Genomic DNA, 16396 nt, shown 5'->3' with positions numbered 1-16396 from the left:
GCCGTCGTGGGGGCAATTATTAGACACTACTATTTGCATCTTTGCTGACAATTGCTGAGACATTCGCGGTGATGCAATTGAGAAACACACATCTTCATGAGGGTATGCGTTTATAGAATATGATGGCGAATAAAACATGATTGCAAACGATCAATTGTCCTCGCATTGTCCAAAGAGCGTCAACATGGACATCATAACATGACACAAGGCAAAGACAACTCCCCACCATGTTGAACAAAGCGCATTCATTGACATTTGAAACTATGCAAAAGAGCCTCAATTAAAAACATCAAACTCCATTTTGTATTTTCCTTCCCACCATTACACGGGGTATTTTACCAAACCTAACTTGAGCCATCACATGGCAAATCATCAGAAAATTCATGTCCCTCTTCCTCAAGACTTGGGAGGATTTTCCACAGTCTCCTCCACCGCAACTTCTGACTCTGGCACCGTCTCATCCTCCTGCTTATTCTTCACATCCGCCAGGCCGTAAATCACAATGCTGATGATACCGATGATGGCGGACAGAACTGAAAACACAAGCGCAACAATTCCTCGCGCCGTGAATCCATCAGGAATCCAACCCGGCTGCGCAGCCTGGTTCTTGAGATCGAGGAAATTTGCCGTATCGGCCGCGGCGTTGCCTTGGGAGAGAATTCCAGCCGCCTTGCAAACGTCGAGGTGGTCTTGAGGGATCTTGATGCGCTCCTGCATCTGCTGCGGAGCCTCGATGAAAATCATGGCCAGGCCGGAAGCAAGATGCCAGTCGATGTGGCAGTGGAAGATCCAGACGCCGGGGTTGTCGGCAACGAAACGAATGACAAAGTAGCCTTGGGGCGGCAGCACGAACACGTCTCTGCGAGCCGGGATCTTGGGGAACGCGGTGTGGTTGCTTGGGTCGTAGGGGACGGGGTCTCCGTTCAAGTAGTCGTAAAAGTTGGCGCCATATGCCGGAGCGCGGTCAATGACCTGGAAGTTGTGGCCGTGGAGATGGAACGGGTGCGAGCCGCCGTCGGCGTTGTTTAGCACGATTTGCACGACGTCGTTGTGGTTGAGGACCATGGGGTGCGTGAATTCGCCGTAGATTTCGTTGTTGGTTATCAAATCCCCGGCCGACATTGCGGTGTAGAGAGATGGCACCTTGGGCTTGGTGTAAGAGATGTTGTTGAGGAACGCGTAGCTGAATCCGGTGTTGAGATTGTTCATGATGACCGTCACATTGACCTCCAAATCGGGCTCGGGGAGAAGTTCCATCCCGTCCGTAGGCACCAGCGTTATGTCGTCAAAGGGAATGAGCTCCGTGGCGTCAGTAACATTGATTGTGGCCTGCGGGTGGTCGGCATTCTTGTTGTACTCGAGCCAGTTGGTGTTGTTCAGTCGAAGATCGTCGGGGATGCCATCAAGCAGGGCAGAGTCCGCCACGGTGACTATGGGATAGTTCGTGTCCGTCTCGTTCTTGGTGGTCAGGAGGATCGCATATCTCTGGGCGACAGCAATGTAAAGAGTGTCAGCCTCGCTAGGCTCCGTGTATACACCGTCGATTTCCACAATCTTGAAGGTGTGGCCTTCGATGTAAAAGTACTGCGCAACAAAGGCGCCAATGTTGACGAGTCGGATCAGATATGTCTTGTTCGGCTCGACGGGGAGGCTGCTGTTGAAGGTATCGTTGAAGAGGAAAGATGACGGGATAGGTTCTGCGCCAGTAGGGTTGTACACAGACATGAACTCTGCCGACAGAATGCCATCAACCATCTCGTGATACCAGTCAGACAGGGTAATCGTAAACTCTTCATCAAACTTGAACGGGGCATGCTCGTCGTGCACGATGAGCGCCTGGCGGTAGCCGTCCGGATAGCAGTAATCTGTGTGACAGTGATACCAGTAGGTGCCGTTCTGGTTCACGGTAAAGTTGTAAGTCATGCTCTGTCCAGGAGGCACAGGGCATTGGGTAACCATGGAAGCGCCGTCCATGTAGTTTGTGGTGTTTTGGAACATGCCATGCCAGTGAATTGAGCACGGCCTGTCTCCGAGGCCATTGTGCATGTTGACGACGAGCTGATCGCCCTTGTCAACCTCAATCAGAGGCAGCGGCCATTGGCCGTTGATTCCAACGACTTTGCGCTCCGCCAATCCATCGGGGTTGGCCGTGACCCAGGTGACGTTGAAGTCGTATGTGACTGTCTTGGCCTGGCAGCCAAGGGCCACGAGAGCCAGAACCAAAAAGCGCTTCATGTTAAACGCAACAACTTGAATTGGCTTCTCCTCTGCCACCTTCAGGTGAGTGTGGGCTGGTCAAGGTTGATATCTATTTCGGCACCTGACCCAAGGACGCCAGGGAACCAAGGTCAGCTCTCTTCTCCCCAACACATTCCGAGGTCAATTGGCCATCAATCAGATAATCAATCTCTCTTCCCACGACAACGAGACGGAGAAAAAGAAAAAGAAAAAAAAAAGCTAGATGACCCCCGCAGGCTAGATGAAAAAATTCTACAGCATGTGTGCCGACCATCGCAGCACCAGATCCTTGTTCTCACGACCCGAAAAAGAATCAAGGCCCGTTTAGACTCGCAGCGAACCCCTCGAGGCGTTCAATAGCTCTGCCGAGTTGCCGTTTGGCGTGATCAGATAACTATGTTTCGGCCCTGTAGTTGAGCCATTTTCCCTGATCAGATTGATTCTGTGAGATCAGATAACCCAAAACGTCCCAAAAAGGCGGTTGGCGATGGTGGGCCACGGTGCCGTCTTAGCCGAAGCGCCGGAGTTGGAGATGCATCAACAGCTTCTGACTGGACGATTCTGTTATCTGATCATCTGATTTGGCTTGAGCCATGTTCAGCCCCGTTTCAATGGTTGCTTCCGATCGGTGTCGAAATGATCCGTCGGGGGAGCCAATTCGAGTTTCCATTACAAGTGCCCTTGCGGTTCCGGCTCAGCTCGGTTGGGGGACAGACGAGCAACAAATTTTTCCCAACCTTGAGCCAGTCCAATTCGTACAACGAGCGCCCATGAATGGCTAAATAGCACCAATTGAGCCTGCTCGTCTCTTTTCCTTCCATCTTTCAGCTCACCTAGTTTCTCTCTCTTGGCCTTGGGTGCCATCTGGTAGACACAATGGCGAAGAACGTGTTTGCTGTCCAAATTTTCTTTATGTAAGTTCATTTTTTACTTATCAACACCTTATATTTAACCTTATACTAATAACTGCCGAAGTATGTTCCGCGAGTGTCTGGAGGCAGTCATCATCATCTCCGTCCTCTTGTCCTTCCTCAAGCAATCTCTCGGAGGACCAGACCAGGATCAAGCCATCTATAAACGCCTAGTCAAGCAAGTATGGCTTGGCTCGTTTGCAGGTATCATCATCTGTCTCATCATCGGCGGCGGCTTCATCGGAGCATTCTATGGCCTCGGCAAGGATATCTGGGCAAAATCTGAGGATCTTTGGGAGGGCATCTTTTATTTAATTGCCACCATCATCATCTCCTTCATGGGACTTGCGCTCTTGAGAATCAACAAGATGAAGGACAAGTGGCGCGTCAAGATCGCACAGGCCTTGGCTGAGAAATCAGCCGAGTCAGCCAAGCCAACCTCTTGGCTCGGTGACTGGTCAAGAAGACATGTCATGTTCATCTTGCCTTTCATAACAACCCTGAGAGAGGGTGTGGAAGCTGTTGTCTTTATCGGTGGCGTCTCTCTTAGCTTGCCCGCAACAGCTTTCCCTCTGCCTGTTATCTGTGGTATCATCGCTGGTCTCGCTGTCGGCTTCTTCATCTACCGTGGCGGTAACCTCATGTCGATTCAAATTTTCCTCATTGCTTCCACCGGCGTGCTGTATCTGATTGCCGCTGGCATGTTCTCCAAGTCCATCTGGAGTCTTCAATACCACACGTTCGCTCAGCGTGTAGGCTCAGACGTGGCCGAAGTTGGATCGGGCCCAGGAAGCTACGACATTACTGAAACCGTCTGGCACGTCAACTGCTGCAATCCCGAAACCGATAACGGCTGGGATGTCTTCAACTCCATCCTTGGCTGGCAAAATACCGCCACTTATGGCTCCGTCATCGCGTACAACGTCTACTGGGCATTCCTGGTCTTGACTGTCTCTCTTCTCATCTATGAGGAGAAGACCGGATCATTGCCCTTGAAGAACCAATTCTTGAGTGTCGTGTCCAAGGTCCCGGGACTTAGAGGATGGGCTGCAAAGAAGCGTGCGAACCAGAACTCGAATGTCAATGAGCATGAAGTCTTCCGACAGGTCCAAGCCGCCGGCCTGCTCAGGGAATAGAATCGCCAAAGTGGTAAAAGATTCTTTACAAAGTACAAATTCTTGAACAGGACACGAAAAAAAAAAGGTGATGGGTAATGGGCTATCGTATTATAGTGATGGGAGTTTTGTATTGACGGCGGATATATCCAAACGGCTGCGAGGGTTCGGTTATTTTGGTGCTTATGAAGACTAAAAAATGATTCATGACAATCTTATACCTTTATTTGATTTCTATTTCCCTCAGTGTCATAGTCAACGTTGCTGATACAATATCCGTAATGTAATCCACCAAGCTCGAAATCGCATAACCATGTTCTATTCATAACGCAGTCTATACAACTTACTCTTCTTCCGCCCCAATCACCACTAGAAGCAAAGAACTTTTATCTACAGCCATCCAATCCTTCGAAATAAGAAAGTGCTGCCTCCAACAACAGCCGTTGCGCCAGTAAATGCTATCAGCGTCCCATATCCGCTGCCATACCCGCCGGCAGCTTGACCTTGCCATGGCATTCCCTTTAGCAGCGCCTCACTTAACGGCCCTGAGACGACATTACCAATGCCACGCCCAGCAGACAGCCAACCAACCACCATGAGAGGGTCATAGGTGGAACGTCTCCCGCTGTTCTCTTCCCTTGACCCGCTGCCTATTGACATGAGATGCGACATGATTCCAGGCCATGAAGACGTATAACATCCCGCAAACATGCCATAAACGAAGCAAAATACGTAAAGGGAGGTCATGGTACTGCCTAGTCCCCAGAGGAAAAAGGTACCAATCGCGGTGCCGACAGTCGCTATTCCAAGACACGTCGTCACATGTAGACGATCAATAAAGATACCCATGGCGACACATCCTATAACAGAACCGACATTCAAGACCAAGAGTGTCAAAGCCGACGGGAAATCACCAGCATCGAGGTACACCCGCGCGTATGTCGGCAGATAGATGCCCGGAAGAAAGTATCCAACGCCTTGCACAATGTTTGTGAGCTGGTACATGCCGAAAGAACGGTTCGCCAGAAACTTGAGGTTAAACGGCCTGTAGTGAGCCGTAGCAGAAAAGGGTAGCCGCGGCTTAATGAACCAAACCAATGGTGCGGACAAAATAAACATGGCGAGAGCCCAGATCCGCAACGTGGTTCTGAAACCGTACTTGTTGAGGAAGAACTCGAGGAGAAGAGGGATGGTGAAACCACCAAGGCCCGTTCCAGACCACATTACGCCGTCGACAATGAAGTTAGCGGAATGCTGAATAATTATAGGAGTTGCGAATGCATACAGGCGAAGCCCTTGCGCTTGACGAACCACTCGTCCATGTATAGCATGCAGGGACAGTAGCAGATGGAACCACCGATGGCATAGAGGACTCCCTGGGTCAGGATGAGGTGCGTAACATTTTGCGAAAAGGAAGAGATGGCGAGAGCAAGGCATAGGAATAAAAGACCGGCGACAGGCGCATAACGAGTTGGCTTTGGGTATATACGCTGGACGGCCATGATGATTGGAATATCGAGATACATGATACCCTATTTGATACAAATAACCATTAGCCTATTTGCCTTGCTAATTGTTCGCTCGTATAAGTAAACAATTACCATTGCAGTTGTGCCAATTACGGCAGTTTTAGACGACCCAGCAAAGGGTTCATGTGTTCGATAATAGTCCTGAAAAACACCAAACGAAAATGGAAAGCCTATCGATTTCATTCAGCAACAATCGTTTAAGCACGTCAACAGACGATTTCTCGCTCACCCCATACCAACGCTTCCAGGACGAAGCAAGCCGCTAAGAAAAGCCATGCATCCTTTCCCCTGTCAACAGGCGGCAGCGAGAACTCTGCCGCACCACTGGGGGGATTCTCGTCATCTCCAGAGATAATTGCCCGGTCTGAATTGTAGTTGCTCTCAGAAGGGCCTTGATCTGGGGTAAGAGCCGTCTTTGCGAATGGAGTGTTTGGCGGGGCTTTCTTTAGTTCGATGGATGACGCTTCTGCTGCCATGGCCCGTAGCAAGATACGCTCAGTGACTTATAAAACGCGGCAGTTTACGGGTGTTTCTAGCGGTCAGTTAGATGGAATAATTTGACGAAATTGATAACAGAAGATGGAATTCCAAAACTCGGGGCCGTTGGGCATTATAGCTGCTCCCAATGGCTCCCAATGGCTTCGTGGCGTCGACAACGATTGCTCCATCAAACGACATCCATCTCGACCATCTGCGCCCTACATGTCAAAAGCTCACTTGCCGTGGTGGGTCGATGGATTGTCCACGAATGAAGACTTGGTGTGGAAGAAGCTGACTCCACCATCTCCAGCCAGCGCAGAACTCAATCCATTTCTCCAGATGCTTCCATCGATTATAGGAAGATCTTTGCATTGCCACTACTGTGAATAAAATCACATAGAACCCACTCGGCGCCAAGATTACATAGCATATAAATACTGTAGAAGGCAATTTGCGTTGCGGACGATGATGTCGTTTTACACTATCTGGAATGTTGCTTTCTTGAACTTGGCGTGTACAGTGCTGATACCGAATTTGTGTATTCCAAATGAGTTTGAATCTCAACTCCATAAGCCAAAACTTCAGCAAGACTACTAAATACATTTAATTGTTCTTTGAATTGTTAAAGCGTATTGTCGACATTTGATAGGCGGCCAACGAGAGCATTCTTTAGAGATGCAAATAAGATGCCAACCTACATCCTTTTTAATGGGAAGCAATTCTAGCATACAATACTTGCTTAGGGTAGGAGAAAGATGCAACATACATGTGCTCACAGTATGTAAGCTGCGTATCACCAGCTGCAGGCGAACAGCAAATAGGTAAATAGGTACTTGACGATATAATACATGCATTAAATAACTCAATCATTCCAATGAATTCCACAGAGATTGCCATCAGTTATCAAGAAGAGAAGAGAAGAAACAAAGGGCTTTTCGCACAAGAGATTTAATCTTCCACTTTCTTGATTTCATTATACATCAACTATCTAGCTAGTAGTCTTGACCTATGTACAGTTAATCTTGGTCATTGAAGATGTACACCTGAATCTGCCTATTATTTATCCACATATAGCAGCAACTTATGGCTTAAAGTTGACAGAAAAGAAATTAATAACCTCTTTCGAGACGTCAACCTTTGAAATCGCGGGCCATGCGTGGGGCGCTCCATCAATCTTGATGTGTCGCAGCAAGCTGTCAATGCCCGCACACTTCCACCTAGTATCGTGGACACCAGTATTGAGATCGGCAGTAGCCGAAGTGGTGCACTGGTTGCGAGAAGCCCATCGCGAGAGCCAGTCGGGAATAGAAGGGAGAGGCCCACCACGTCCAGGACCAGTAGGGTTGTATGGAATCGTCTCGTCGCCAGTTCCGTGAGTCTCAAACATGGGCAGAGGCGAGCGAGCCGGGTGGCAGTTGTCGTTTCCGGTGACATCGGTGTAAAAGGCGCCTGAGACGGGAGCAAAGGCTGCAAACTGGCCGCCGTGGTCAGGGCTGCAAGCAAGAGTGTTGACAAAGCCACCGCCGTTGGAGTGGCCAGTGGCGTACACGCGGGTCTCGTCAACGCAGTAGTTGTCCTTGATTCGGTTCACGAGATCGGTGGTGAACACCTTGTCACTGACGCCGGGGGTCGCGTAGGTCGGTCCTTGCCAGTTTCCCTACAGTCTCGTTAGAACAATCCCGTGATTATCGAATCCAAGATATCGTAGACTAACGTTGATGCCTTGCGGGTACACAACAATCATGTCGGAGTTGACGGATGGATCAGAGAATCGGGTCGTCTTCTCAAAGTTTGCCATGTTGTCACCCGAGCCGTGGTAGGCGATGATCAGGGGCTTAGCGGAGCCTGGCTTGTAGTTTGCAGGAAGATGGATCAGGTAGGATCGAGTTCCGCCACTGCTTTCAAAGCTATACTGGTGCGTTTGGCCAGCCCAGTCGTGAGTCGTCGAGCATCCCGCTGAAGCACGCTTCTCGACGCCAATGGCGGCACCTTGGACAGAGCCAATGAGGCCGGCAACAGCCACAACGGCTTGGACGGAAGAAAACAACATGATGGGCTATGAAAGATAACCAATTGTGTTGCTTGAGCACACTCCTTGAGAAACTCGAGTCGAAACCAGATGAAATGACTAGATATTTATACTATTCATCAGTGGGGATTGCTATGGGTCATACTATATATGGAACGCTTCTATATCCTTTCCAGCCCAACACCAAAGAGCCTCTTGGTGCCCCGTATAGTCAGTCACATTATCAGATCCTTGAAACCATTCCTGTGATATGGGTGCGGTACGAGGGAACGCCTCCGAGATCAGCCGCATTGTTGCTGACGTTGTTTGCTTGGCATCGCCGACGTAGTTCCGTACTTACCGTAAGGAACATAGGTGGATTCGTATACAGGTATAATCCCCGGATCAAATCAAAGGCTAAAGGGGGCCCCCTGGAAGAAACAAACGTCACTGGGCCATTGTCGCCTCACATAAAGCCTCTCACAAACAAGACCCATCTTATTCTCTGTCCGGCCCATGTAAGGCTGCATGTAGGACCCATTTTGAATATGTCACTCAATAAATGTTCTATTTTCATTGTATACGAGTATATCAAGCATCATCAGACACGCAATGTCGGCAGCAGGGTCGGTGGCCAACATACTATTCCGCCTAGGAAAGGTGGCATAACCCACCCTCGGAGTTGGAATTAACTCAGCTAGGTTACTCCGAAAGGATAATCAACCGTCACTTGGAGCTGCTTTAGCGCGCCTATCGGTGTAAAATAACAATATACGCTTATATCGAGCTTGGTCTTTATCCAGCCATCACATCAAGGGGTAAAACTAAAACTCCTGTTCCTCTCGTCATAATGATTGAACATTTATATTTTACTCTTCTGTCGGGACAAGGAGAATTCAACTTTTACTAGTACATTCCCCGTAGGGCTTTGCGGCTCCCATCATGATCCTTGCCTCTATTCAATCAAAATCCTCCTTCGGACACGGCGGAGCAATATTCTGCAAAGGGAGCTAAGTTCATGCGGAGAAGAACGATCCTAACATGGCTCCACCGCCTGTCCTTCGATCTACACCGTAACTGCTCACTGAAGAGTACTATCAACTCCAAACATTAGGAGGGGTATACTCTCTAGTTAGGCAAAAGCTTTCTGGAAGCCTAATGGCCCCTGTTGTCGCGTGCCAAGCCAGCTAACCCGACTCATGAGTTGCCAGGCCAGGGCCGGACTTTAAATCTTCATGGTGTTCTCCACTTCGGGTTGATCAGTTGCCCTCATTGAGCAGGTAACTACTCCGTATAACCTATGTACCAAGTCGCCAAGTAACCTAAGGGCGTCCGAAAGGGGGCGACAACATGGCAGTATGCCTAAAATTAGTAGGGGCAATGATACCTCGGGTCCCGAATTGCCAACCTAGGTATATGGGGAATTTTAGCGAATCATTAGTGTCCTCGTACTTGTAGGTCATCTACGGAGTACCGAGTGCTCAAAGCTCGTTCTTCCAAGGTCAACTTCTCCGTGGTCTGTTGTCTGCAATTACGGTTTGACTCTTGATACGGAGTCAATTCATGCCCCCAAACGACAATTGACAGTGCAGAGAACCCTTTGGCTTGGTTTCACAGCAATTGGGAAGTTTCTTCCTGATCATGGGGCTGAAGACAAATTATTTCTACCAGTTACCTATTCGGCAATAGTATTATTAAGAGGTCACCCGAAACGGTGTCGTAAATGCTCATATCCCCACCTCTTATTCCCAGTAGTCAGTAAGGCAAATAGCACAACAGCCCATCATACTATTGAGCGAAACTATATATGTATACTCAAACATCAGCATCAACGCCCACCCCAGAGCGCCCAACAAACAATGACTAGACATAGCTACTGCAGCTCTCCCTGCGTGTGACACCCAAATTGCCTGATTGAGAGAAGCAAACCCGGGAAACCCCGAAATCGCAGGCTGTTGGCGGAGCTCAGAGTATCCACCTCCAACTTTCTCGTCATAGATCTCGAGAGCGGTGATTCCAAGTGTATTCTCCATGGCGGGGAAGCATTCGTCCGACGGACTGTTTGAGAGGATAGCTATAATCCGAAGGAGCGGTTGTAAGGCCAACCGATGAAGGGAGCAGCTGGTCGAATTGTCTAAAGGCATGGTGACCAGCAAGTCCAGGTGAAAAAGCTGACCACTTTGTAATCAAGCACATATTAGCTCATGGGGCAGACGATATGTGCTTCCCGGTTGGGAGCAGTCGGAGCACGTATGTATCCGATGCCACTTAAACGTTCCTAGTTTTGCATCTGTCCCACGTAAACATTCCTGGTGAGGCGAGGTAACACTCACGTAAACTCGACTGACTAAACTACCAGCTTGATGCACCGACACAAAGGCAAGTCTATTCTGTAAAGTTATTTTTTGTAGCCAATTTTCTTTGCTTACCTATTGTTAGTCATTTTGACAACCAAAAGGTCACAAATTATTGTGCATGAACTAGAGACACCACTCTCTTGTCTCTTGAGCTCTGACACTCGTCGACATTAGAACACGGTTTTCTACTGCCATGCACCCCTTCAACGACTCATAAGGACCTACCTAATAAGAGGTGGCGCGAAATAAGAACACATCAACCTTCCCAAAGAGACAAATTCACTTAATTGGGTAATGTATACGGCGACGCTTACACCCAGCCGTGGAGAGCCTCCGCACTCAGACGCCGTGTCACCGAGGTACGCAATTCACTTTCAACACAGACAAAATATTACCGGGCTTTGCCTTGCCAATCATGCTCTCATGCCGGTCATTAGTGTCCTGCATATTACTCCCGCTATCCACAAGCAGCCTGGTACACAAATTCGCCGCAGTACAGGATCGGGCAAAGCAAATATGGCAGGTCTCAACAGCACAGTCGGGTAACTCTGAAGTTGATATAGATCCCGTATAATTATTGAATGGACTCCTGGAGACCGAAGGAATCTTTCACAACGTAGGCCAGTTGGGAATAACCAATCACATGTATTCTGAGAAGCCATGGTCCAGGTCATGAAAGAGGCTTGTACATCATCCAAGGCATACATATGCATGGCGAAAACCGTATCGATCAACATGACACAAGTGTAACGGCGCTCCTACCGGGCTGAGTAATAACGCAACTTGCTCGGCCACGTAGCTAATGCAAGCTACTTAAATTATGCATAAATATTACTTTTGCCCTGCATCTGTGGCTTGTAAAGTGTAACCCACGAGTCTTAAAAATGAGGGGAAATTCAGGTCACAAACGTGATGTTATGGTCGGATGTCGGCTGTGGGTTTAGACCAGCACACTCTGTGGCCAAAGACGGGCATTTTAAGCACTTGTGGTCACCCAAAGAGGAGCCTCCCGCAGTCCATTACTGAGTTCCCCGCCTCCATCCTACGTGTTGTAGTGAATGAATTGGATAATGATCCGAAGAAGAACAATAACTGTAATAGCACGTAAGCTCGTTGAGTTGCCCATGTTTACAATCATAAGAAACAGATCTTATGGACCACCGTAGGAAAGGTCAAGTCTCGGGTCGTAAAGCAGCAACCTTGTGTAATACACCTTGCAGAGTGAACCAACCCACATCAACTCGTATCAACCAAAGCTCTCAAACAATAGTCTGTTTCAGACGCGCAATTCCTCTTTGCTAATTTGCGAAACATCAACTCGAGTCCCTTGATGGTCCTGGTCACCGCATGCTTCATCCCCGCATTCTCCTCAACACCACATCACCGTCTGTGGACAAAGTGGCTGGCCGGATGATATCACGGATGGTCGGCCAAGAGGGACTCAAACATCATATCGTCTCGCCTGCCAATGGCATCCAATGGCAACGAGCCTGGGCGAGAACTGAGCGGCGTACAATGTGTCATGTTCGGAACACGATGAGAGAATCTTTAACGTAAACCCCAACAGACAAGCAAGGCAAACATGGAGTCTAAGCAAAGCGAAGAAATAGTATAAAGAAGGGAGATATTCCTCTCCCTCATCATCATCACAATCACCATCGCACTCACCAGCCCAATCACAGCAAACAAAACAGCCTCTCATCAAGAATATTCCACATCACCGCCTCCATCAAAATGTCTTTCAACGAGGGAACTTACTACATCTCCACCAATATCAGCGGCCACAAGGCCATCGACATCGAGGCATCCGAGCCCATGGGCCGCATCATCGAATAGTTAGTTTCCATCTCCCTAATCACCAAAAAAAAAGGGGGGGGGGGGGGGCCTTCAACACATAGCCAACTCAGGAACTCACCTCTCTATAGCCAAACCCACGGCGGCAAAAACCAACAGTGGCGTCTCACCCGCATCACCCACGAGGAATTCAGCATCCAAAGCGTTGCTACCAGCACTTACATCACGGCTCCCAGTAGGTCATTCATTCAGCACCAGAAATCAGAAGCTGAATGGCCCCAAAGACTGCTTCGAGCAAAACTCACTGACTTTGTTTCGTCTCCAACCTTAGATGGCTCTGATATGACCGCCAGAGGCTCCAAGCTGGCCCCTGAGTGCAACAGCGTTGCCCGCTGGAAGGTTGTCAAGGCCAAAGGCGACGCCTATTTGTAAGTCCGGCATTCATCCTGCGTTTTGTTCCTGGTTGGCTGTGTGTCAGTCCATTCTTACAGTTCATATAGCATCCACAACGTGGCGTATCCGAACAAGGTCCTCGACGTGTCTGGCAGCAACCAGGCGGACTTGACTCCCATCCTCGTCTACACGTATCACGGAGGCGCGAACCAGCAGTTTACCTTCAAGGAGATGTAAAAAATAACATCTCATGATGCTTTTCGGATCCCAGGGGTTACGGAGGGCTTTGTTAGGCATGGCCGAGATTGAGAATGAACATCTCCACTCATTTACAGCAACACAGCACTTCCACTCGTTTACAGTTATTTGAAGGATTCGGTTGGTTATAAAGGTTACATCCTCGATCGAGAGGGAAATTGGACAAGAAAAGGGCAGCTAGCCGCAACCGCCAATCAAGACATCATGTTTGCTGCCAATAAACACAAAGACCATGCTTGTGATGTGAAGCTCCAACGAGAAAAAAGGATTCAGTAGTCATGACTCGCCATTTGTATTCCACTTTGCCGACCCAAAACGCCAAATGATATCCCCATCCAATCGTTGGTGAGTACAATGCAATGCAGCCTCTCTCCGTATTAGAATCATGTCGTCCATATGCCCATGCGCCAATATCATCATTTTACCTCGCTAATCTCTATCCCGTACATGTCCGCGTCTGCTTCGGTTATCCATGTTTATTGCTTTCCGATGCAGGCCGTTGGCGAAGCCTCGATCTCCTCCCCGCTCCCGAGCTCTGTCGTCAGACTCTCTGGCGGCACGTTCTCGCTCCTCTAGAGCTGCCAGTCGCGTCTCTCGATCCTGGTCAAGCTCTGATGCAGCCGACTGCATGGCAGCCAGCTTCCGTGCCTGTTCTTCCGCTCGTTGCCCCTCTTGCCCAGGGTCATCGTGCTCCTTGTAGGGGCGTGTGTTTGCCGGCGAGCGCCTACGCGGACGGTCTCCTCTGCCGTTGGAATCGGAATGTCGGTATCGGCGGTCACGACTGCCATCGCGATTTCGGTATGAATCGTTTCCATGCGGTCTCGTCTCGCGCTCTTGCGATGCATCTCTTTTGCGACTGGGCGCGGAATCTCTGTCTTTTGAGTGATGACGTCGTCTTTCTCGGTAGCTGTGGCGGCGTTCTCCAGATTCTGAATCGTCGTCTCGATGGTGATGACGTCTCCGCGGGCTGCGAGATCTGGAATCTTGGCGGCGGCGGCGTCGCGAATGTCGGTCGTCGTCACCATCTCTGCTCCGATGTCTGCGATGCTTCCGTCCATGGCCGTCTCCGTCCCGATCCTTCTTCTTGCCCTCGTCGACGCCCATGGATGAGAGGAGCTGGCGGCGTCTGATGGGGTCGTTCATCATGGCCTCGTACGCGGCTTGTTCCTGGCGCTTGATGGCTAGCAGAGGATCGTCGCGGATCTTGGCGGCTGTGTCTCGCGCGCTGTTGGCGTTTTGCAGCGCGATGAAGCTCTCCTGCCCAGCGGCCTTTTCGAGCTTCTTGTGGTCGGTGCCCTTGATGAGGTTGTCGATCCTCCTCTTGCCCAGCAGATAGGCCTCTGTTTCCTCGGTCGTACCAGCCTGGCCATCGGTAGGGCCTTGGTACATCCAGTCGACGCGATCGACCCTCTTGGTGCCTCCCGCAGCCTCCAGCTGCCTCTGGATCTCCTCCTTTGCGCGCTCCTCCTTGATCTCATTGACGCGCTGCTGGGTGCGTTTGCGCTCGGCGAGGGCTTTTTGTTCTTCTTCGTAGACGGCCTGCTGGTTCCGCCGCAGACCGGGATGGAACGACTTTTTCAAGTTTAAATCTCCGCCACCCATGATTGCGACTGCTTATTGAGCAAACAACTAGGGTCCTAATGGCTGAGTGACGGTCGTTCGATTGCAAATGGCTTCGGTTGATGCGATGGAAAGGGCAGGGTGAGAATGAATAAAACAAACGAAAATCAAAGGATAGAATGACTGCAGCCTTGGGGGGCGAAGTGGGGAACGCCACATGCAATATTCGCAGCCTCAGTTGGTTTGACTTTACTTGCTCTTCGGCCGTGTATACCTTAGGTATGTACTATTATAGGTAGTCTTGGTGCTCTTCAGCAGGATTCCAGCAGGATTTGCTGACAACATCTTGAAAGCGTAATTATATCCTAGAGTGCAAAGAAAAATCATTAATCTATTATTTTTGATTCCATTCATGGCCGGCTTGTATTTGACAAGTGGCATTTTTGTGAACTAGAGGTGCCTTGTATGTATATCCAGGGTAGCCATGCGACAGCTCTGTTTAAAAGCATTGTATGTTCTCCGGCGAGTCAACTCGACAGCAATTGATAGCCAAATAGCCATTGGCCGCCAATGAACAATATCTAGAGAAGCTGTCCGAGAAAGATGTTCAAGTCAAATAATGGCCGTACTGCAGATAATTTGCAGATGCGATTGATACCGCTTGGGAAGAGCCCTTGCGCATCTTGCCTTTCGAGGCCCAAAAAGGACACAGCAGAATCACAGTCAAACCGAGATGGTTCCTTGGCGTTGGTTGATGAAAGATTTCTTTTGTACTTGTTTTATATCCCCTCAGCTCTGTCGCCCAAAAGCTGCGTCTACCAGAGACCCCGCGATATCGTACACAGATTTATACAGTTCCGTCACATAAAATCATGATTTTGCGTCGTAAAAAACTCCCACCATCTACCAGCTCGCCCTCTTCACCCCGGGAAGATTTCCCGCCATGGCCTCCATACGGAAATTGAACTGCAAGGGAAAGGAAACAAATGTCAGCTTATGGGATCGACCACTAGACGAATCAACTCAACCCGACGAGGACGCACTCTGGTCATCTTGAACGCTCTCAGCACACCACGCCCCTGGCCTCCCATTATACAGCGGTTGCGAATCTGCGTGGGCCGGGTGTAGCAGTGCATCTGCGACAGCTGCAGCTGGGCCGTGGCTCGGGTTCGGGGCGGCAAAGTCGTATTGCGGATCACGTATCGAAGGGCTTGTCTATAAATAGAAGAAGAGGGAAAAAAGAGGCAATGATTAGCACTTGTGCACGACCAAGGGTTCGCCGGCTTTTGTTTGGCCGAGAGGGGGGGTTTTTGGATCAAGACATGGAGTTGGTTGAAGTTACCTCTCGGCCTCGTGTTCCTCAAAGACCTTGCGCTTGGTGTGGTCGCGGATTGTGCGGGCCTTGACGAAGCAGCCCAGGTCGAGCTTCTTGGCCCGGAACATGGACATGTTGGGCTGAGACTGGCGGGTGTCTTTTGGCCGGGCTGTCTGTGGGAAATGGTTTGGCGATGGGCGATGTTTGGCGATATTGAAATCTCGGGGCCAAAGCTTGATGATGCCAAGCTTGCGGCGTTTAGCCGGCGAATTGCCGACATTTCTTGTCCAAGTTTGTAATTTCGACTACGATGGAACGAGTTACTTGATCCACACGTGCATCGGCTCGTCGCGGTGCCTTGCGCTGGTCTTGAAGAATGATGCCGAATTCTCTCAGGATTCCCATTTTTCACTCGTCGTCTTTCCCAATGCCGATCCG

The 16396-nt window shown here is 49.7% G+C and overlaps 7 protein-coding genes across 7 annotated transcripts; 2 read left to right on the top strand and 5 right to left on the bottom strand.

Moving 5' to 3' along the window:
• Window positions 1–396: 396 nt before the first annotated feature.
• On the bottom strand, window positions 397–2235 carry Triagg1_5471 (CAZyme family AA1; the record flags this gene model as incomplete). Its single annotated transcript, XM_062899989.1, has 1 exon — window positions 397–2235. One exon carries the CDS (start codon window positions 2233–2235, stop codon window positions 397–399), a length of 1839 nt encoding a protein of 612 aa, XP_062755592.1.
• An 879-nt stretch (window positions 2236–3114) lies between these two features.
• On the top strand, window positions 3115–4285 carry Triagg1_5470 (uncharacterized protein; the record flags this gene model as incomplete). The annotated part of the gene is made up of 2 exons (XM_062899988.1): window positions 3115–3152; window positions 3214–4285. The coding sequence occupies 2 exons, from the start codon at window positions 3115–3117 to the stop codon at window positions 4283–4285; spliced, it is 1110 nt and encodes a 369-aa protein (XP_062755591.1).
• Window positions 4286–4654: 369 nt separating this feature from the next.
• Triagg1_5469 (uncharacterized protein) lies at window positions 4655–6269 on the bottom strand (the record flags this gene model as incomplete). Its single annotated transcript, XM_062899987.1, has 4 exons — window positions 4655–5518; window positions 5572–5796; window positions 5866–5963; window positions 6023–6269. 4 exons carry the CDS (start codon window positions 6267–6269, stop codon window positions 4655–4657), a joined length of 1434 nt encoding a protein of 477 aa, XP_062755590.1.
• A 1085-nt stretch (window positions 6270–7354) lies between these two features.
• Window positions 7355–8323, bottom strand: Triagg1_5468 (CAZyme family CE1; the record flags this gene model as incomplete). The annotated part of the gene is made up of 2 exons (XM_062899985.1): window positions 7355–7930; window positions 7988–8323. 2 exons carry the CDS (start codon window positions 8321–8323, stop codon window positions 7355–7357), a joined length of 912 nt encoding a protein of 303 aa, XP_062755589.1.
• A 4049-nt stretch (window positions 8324–12372) lies between these two features.
• Triagg1_5467 (uncharacterized protein) lies at window positions 12373–13062 on the top strand (the record flags this gene model as incomplete). Its single annotated transcript, XM_062899984.1, has 3 exons — window positions 12373–12473; window positions 12564–12860; window positions 12933–13062. 3 exons carry the CDS (start codon window positions 12373–12375, stop codon window positions 13060–13062), a joined length of 528 nt encoding a protein of 175 aa, XP_062755588.1.
• A 450-nt stretch (window positions 13063–13512) lies between these two features.
• Triagg1_5466 (uncharacterized protein) lies at window positions 13513–14685 on the bottom strand (the record flags this gene model as incomplete). The annotated part of the gene is made up of 1 exon (XM_062899983.1): window positions 13513–14685. One exon carries the CDS (start codon window positions 14683–14685, stop codon window positions 13513–13515), a length of 1173 nt encoding a protein of 390 aa, XP_062755587.1.
• A 981-nt stretch (window positions 14686–15666) lies between these two features.
• On the bottom strand, window positions 15667–16092 carry Triagg1_5465 (uncharacterized protein; the record flags this gene model as incomplete). The annotated part of the gene is made up of 2 exons (XM_062899982.1): window positions 15667–15853; window positions 15986–16092. The coding sequence occupies 2 exons, from the start codon at window positions 16090–16092 to the stop codon at window positions 15667–15669; spliced, it is 294 nt and encodes a 97-aa protein (XP_062755586.1).
• Between the last annotated feature and the right edge of the window lie 304 nt (window positions 16093–16396).

Source organism: Trichoderma aggressivum, assembly GCF_033847375.1.
Source record: "Trichoderma aggressivum f. europaeum strain CBS 100526 chromosome Unknown scaffold_019, whole genome shotgun sequence".
Taxonomy (NCBI): Eukaryota; Fungi; Ascomycota; class Sordariomycetes; order Hypocreales; family Hypocreaceae; genus Trichoderma; species Trichoderma aggressivum.
Note: the sequence above shows the minus strand (reverse complement) of the source record. Positions and strands in the feature narration are given on the sequence as shown.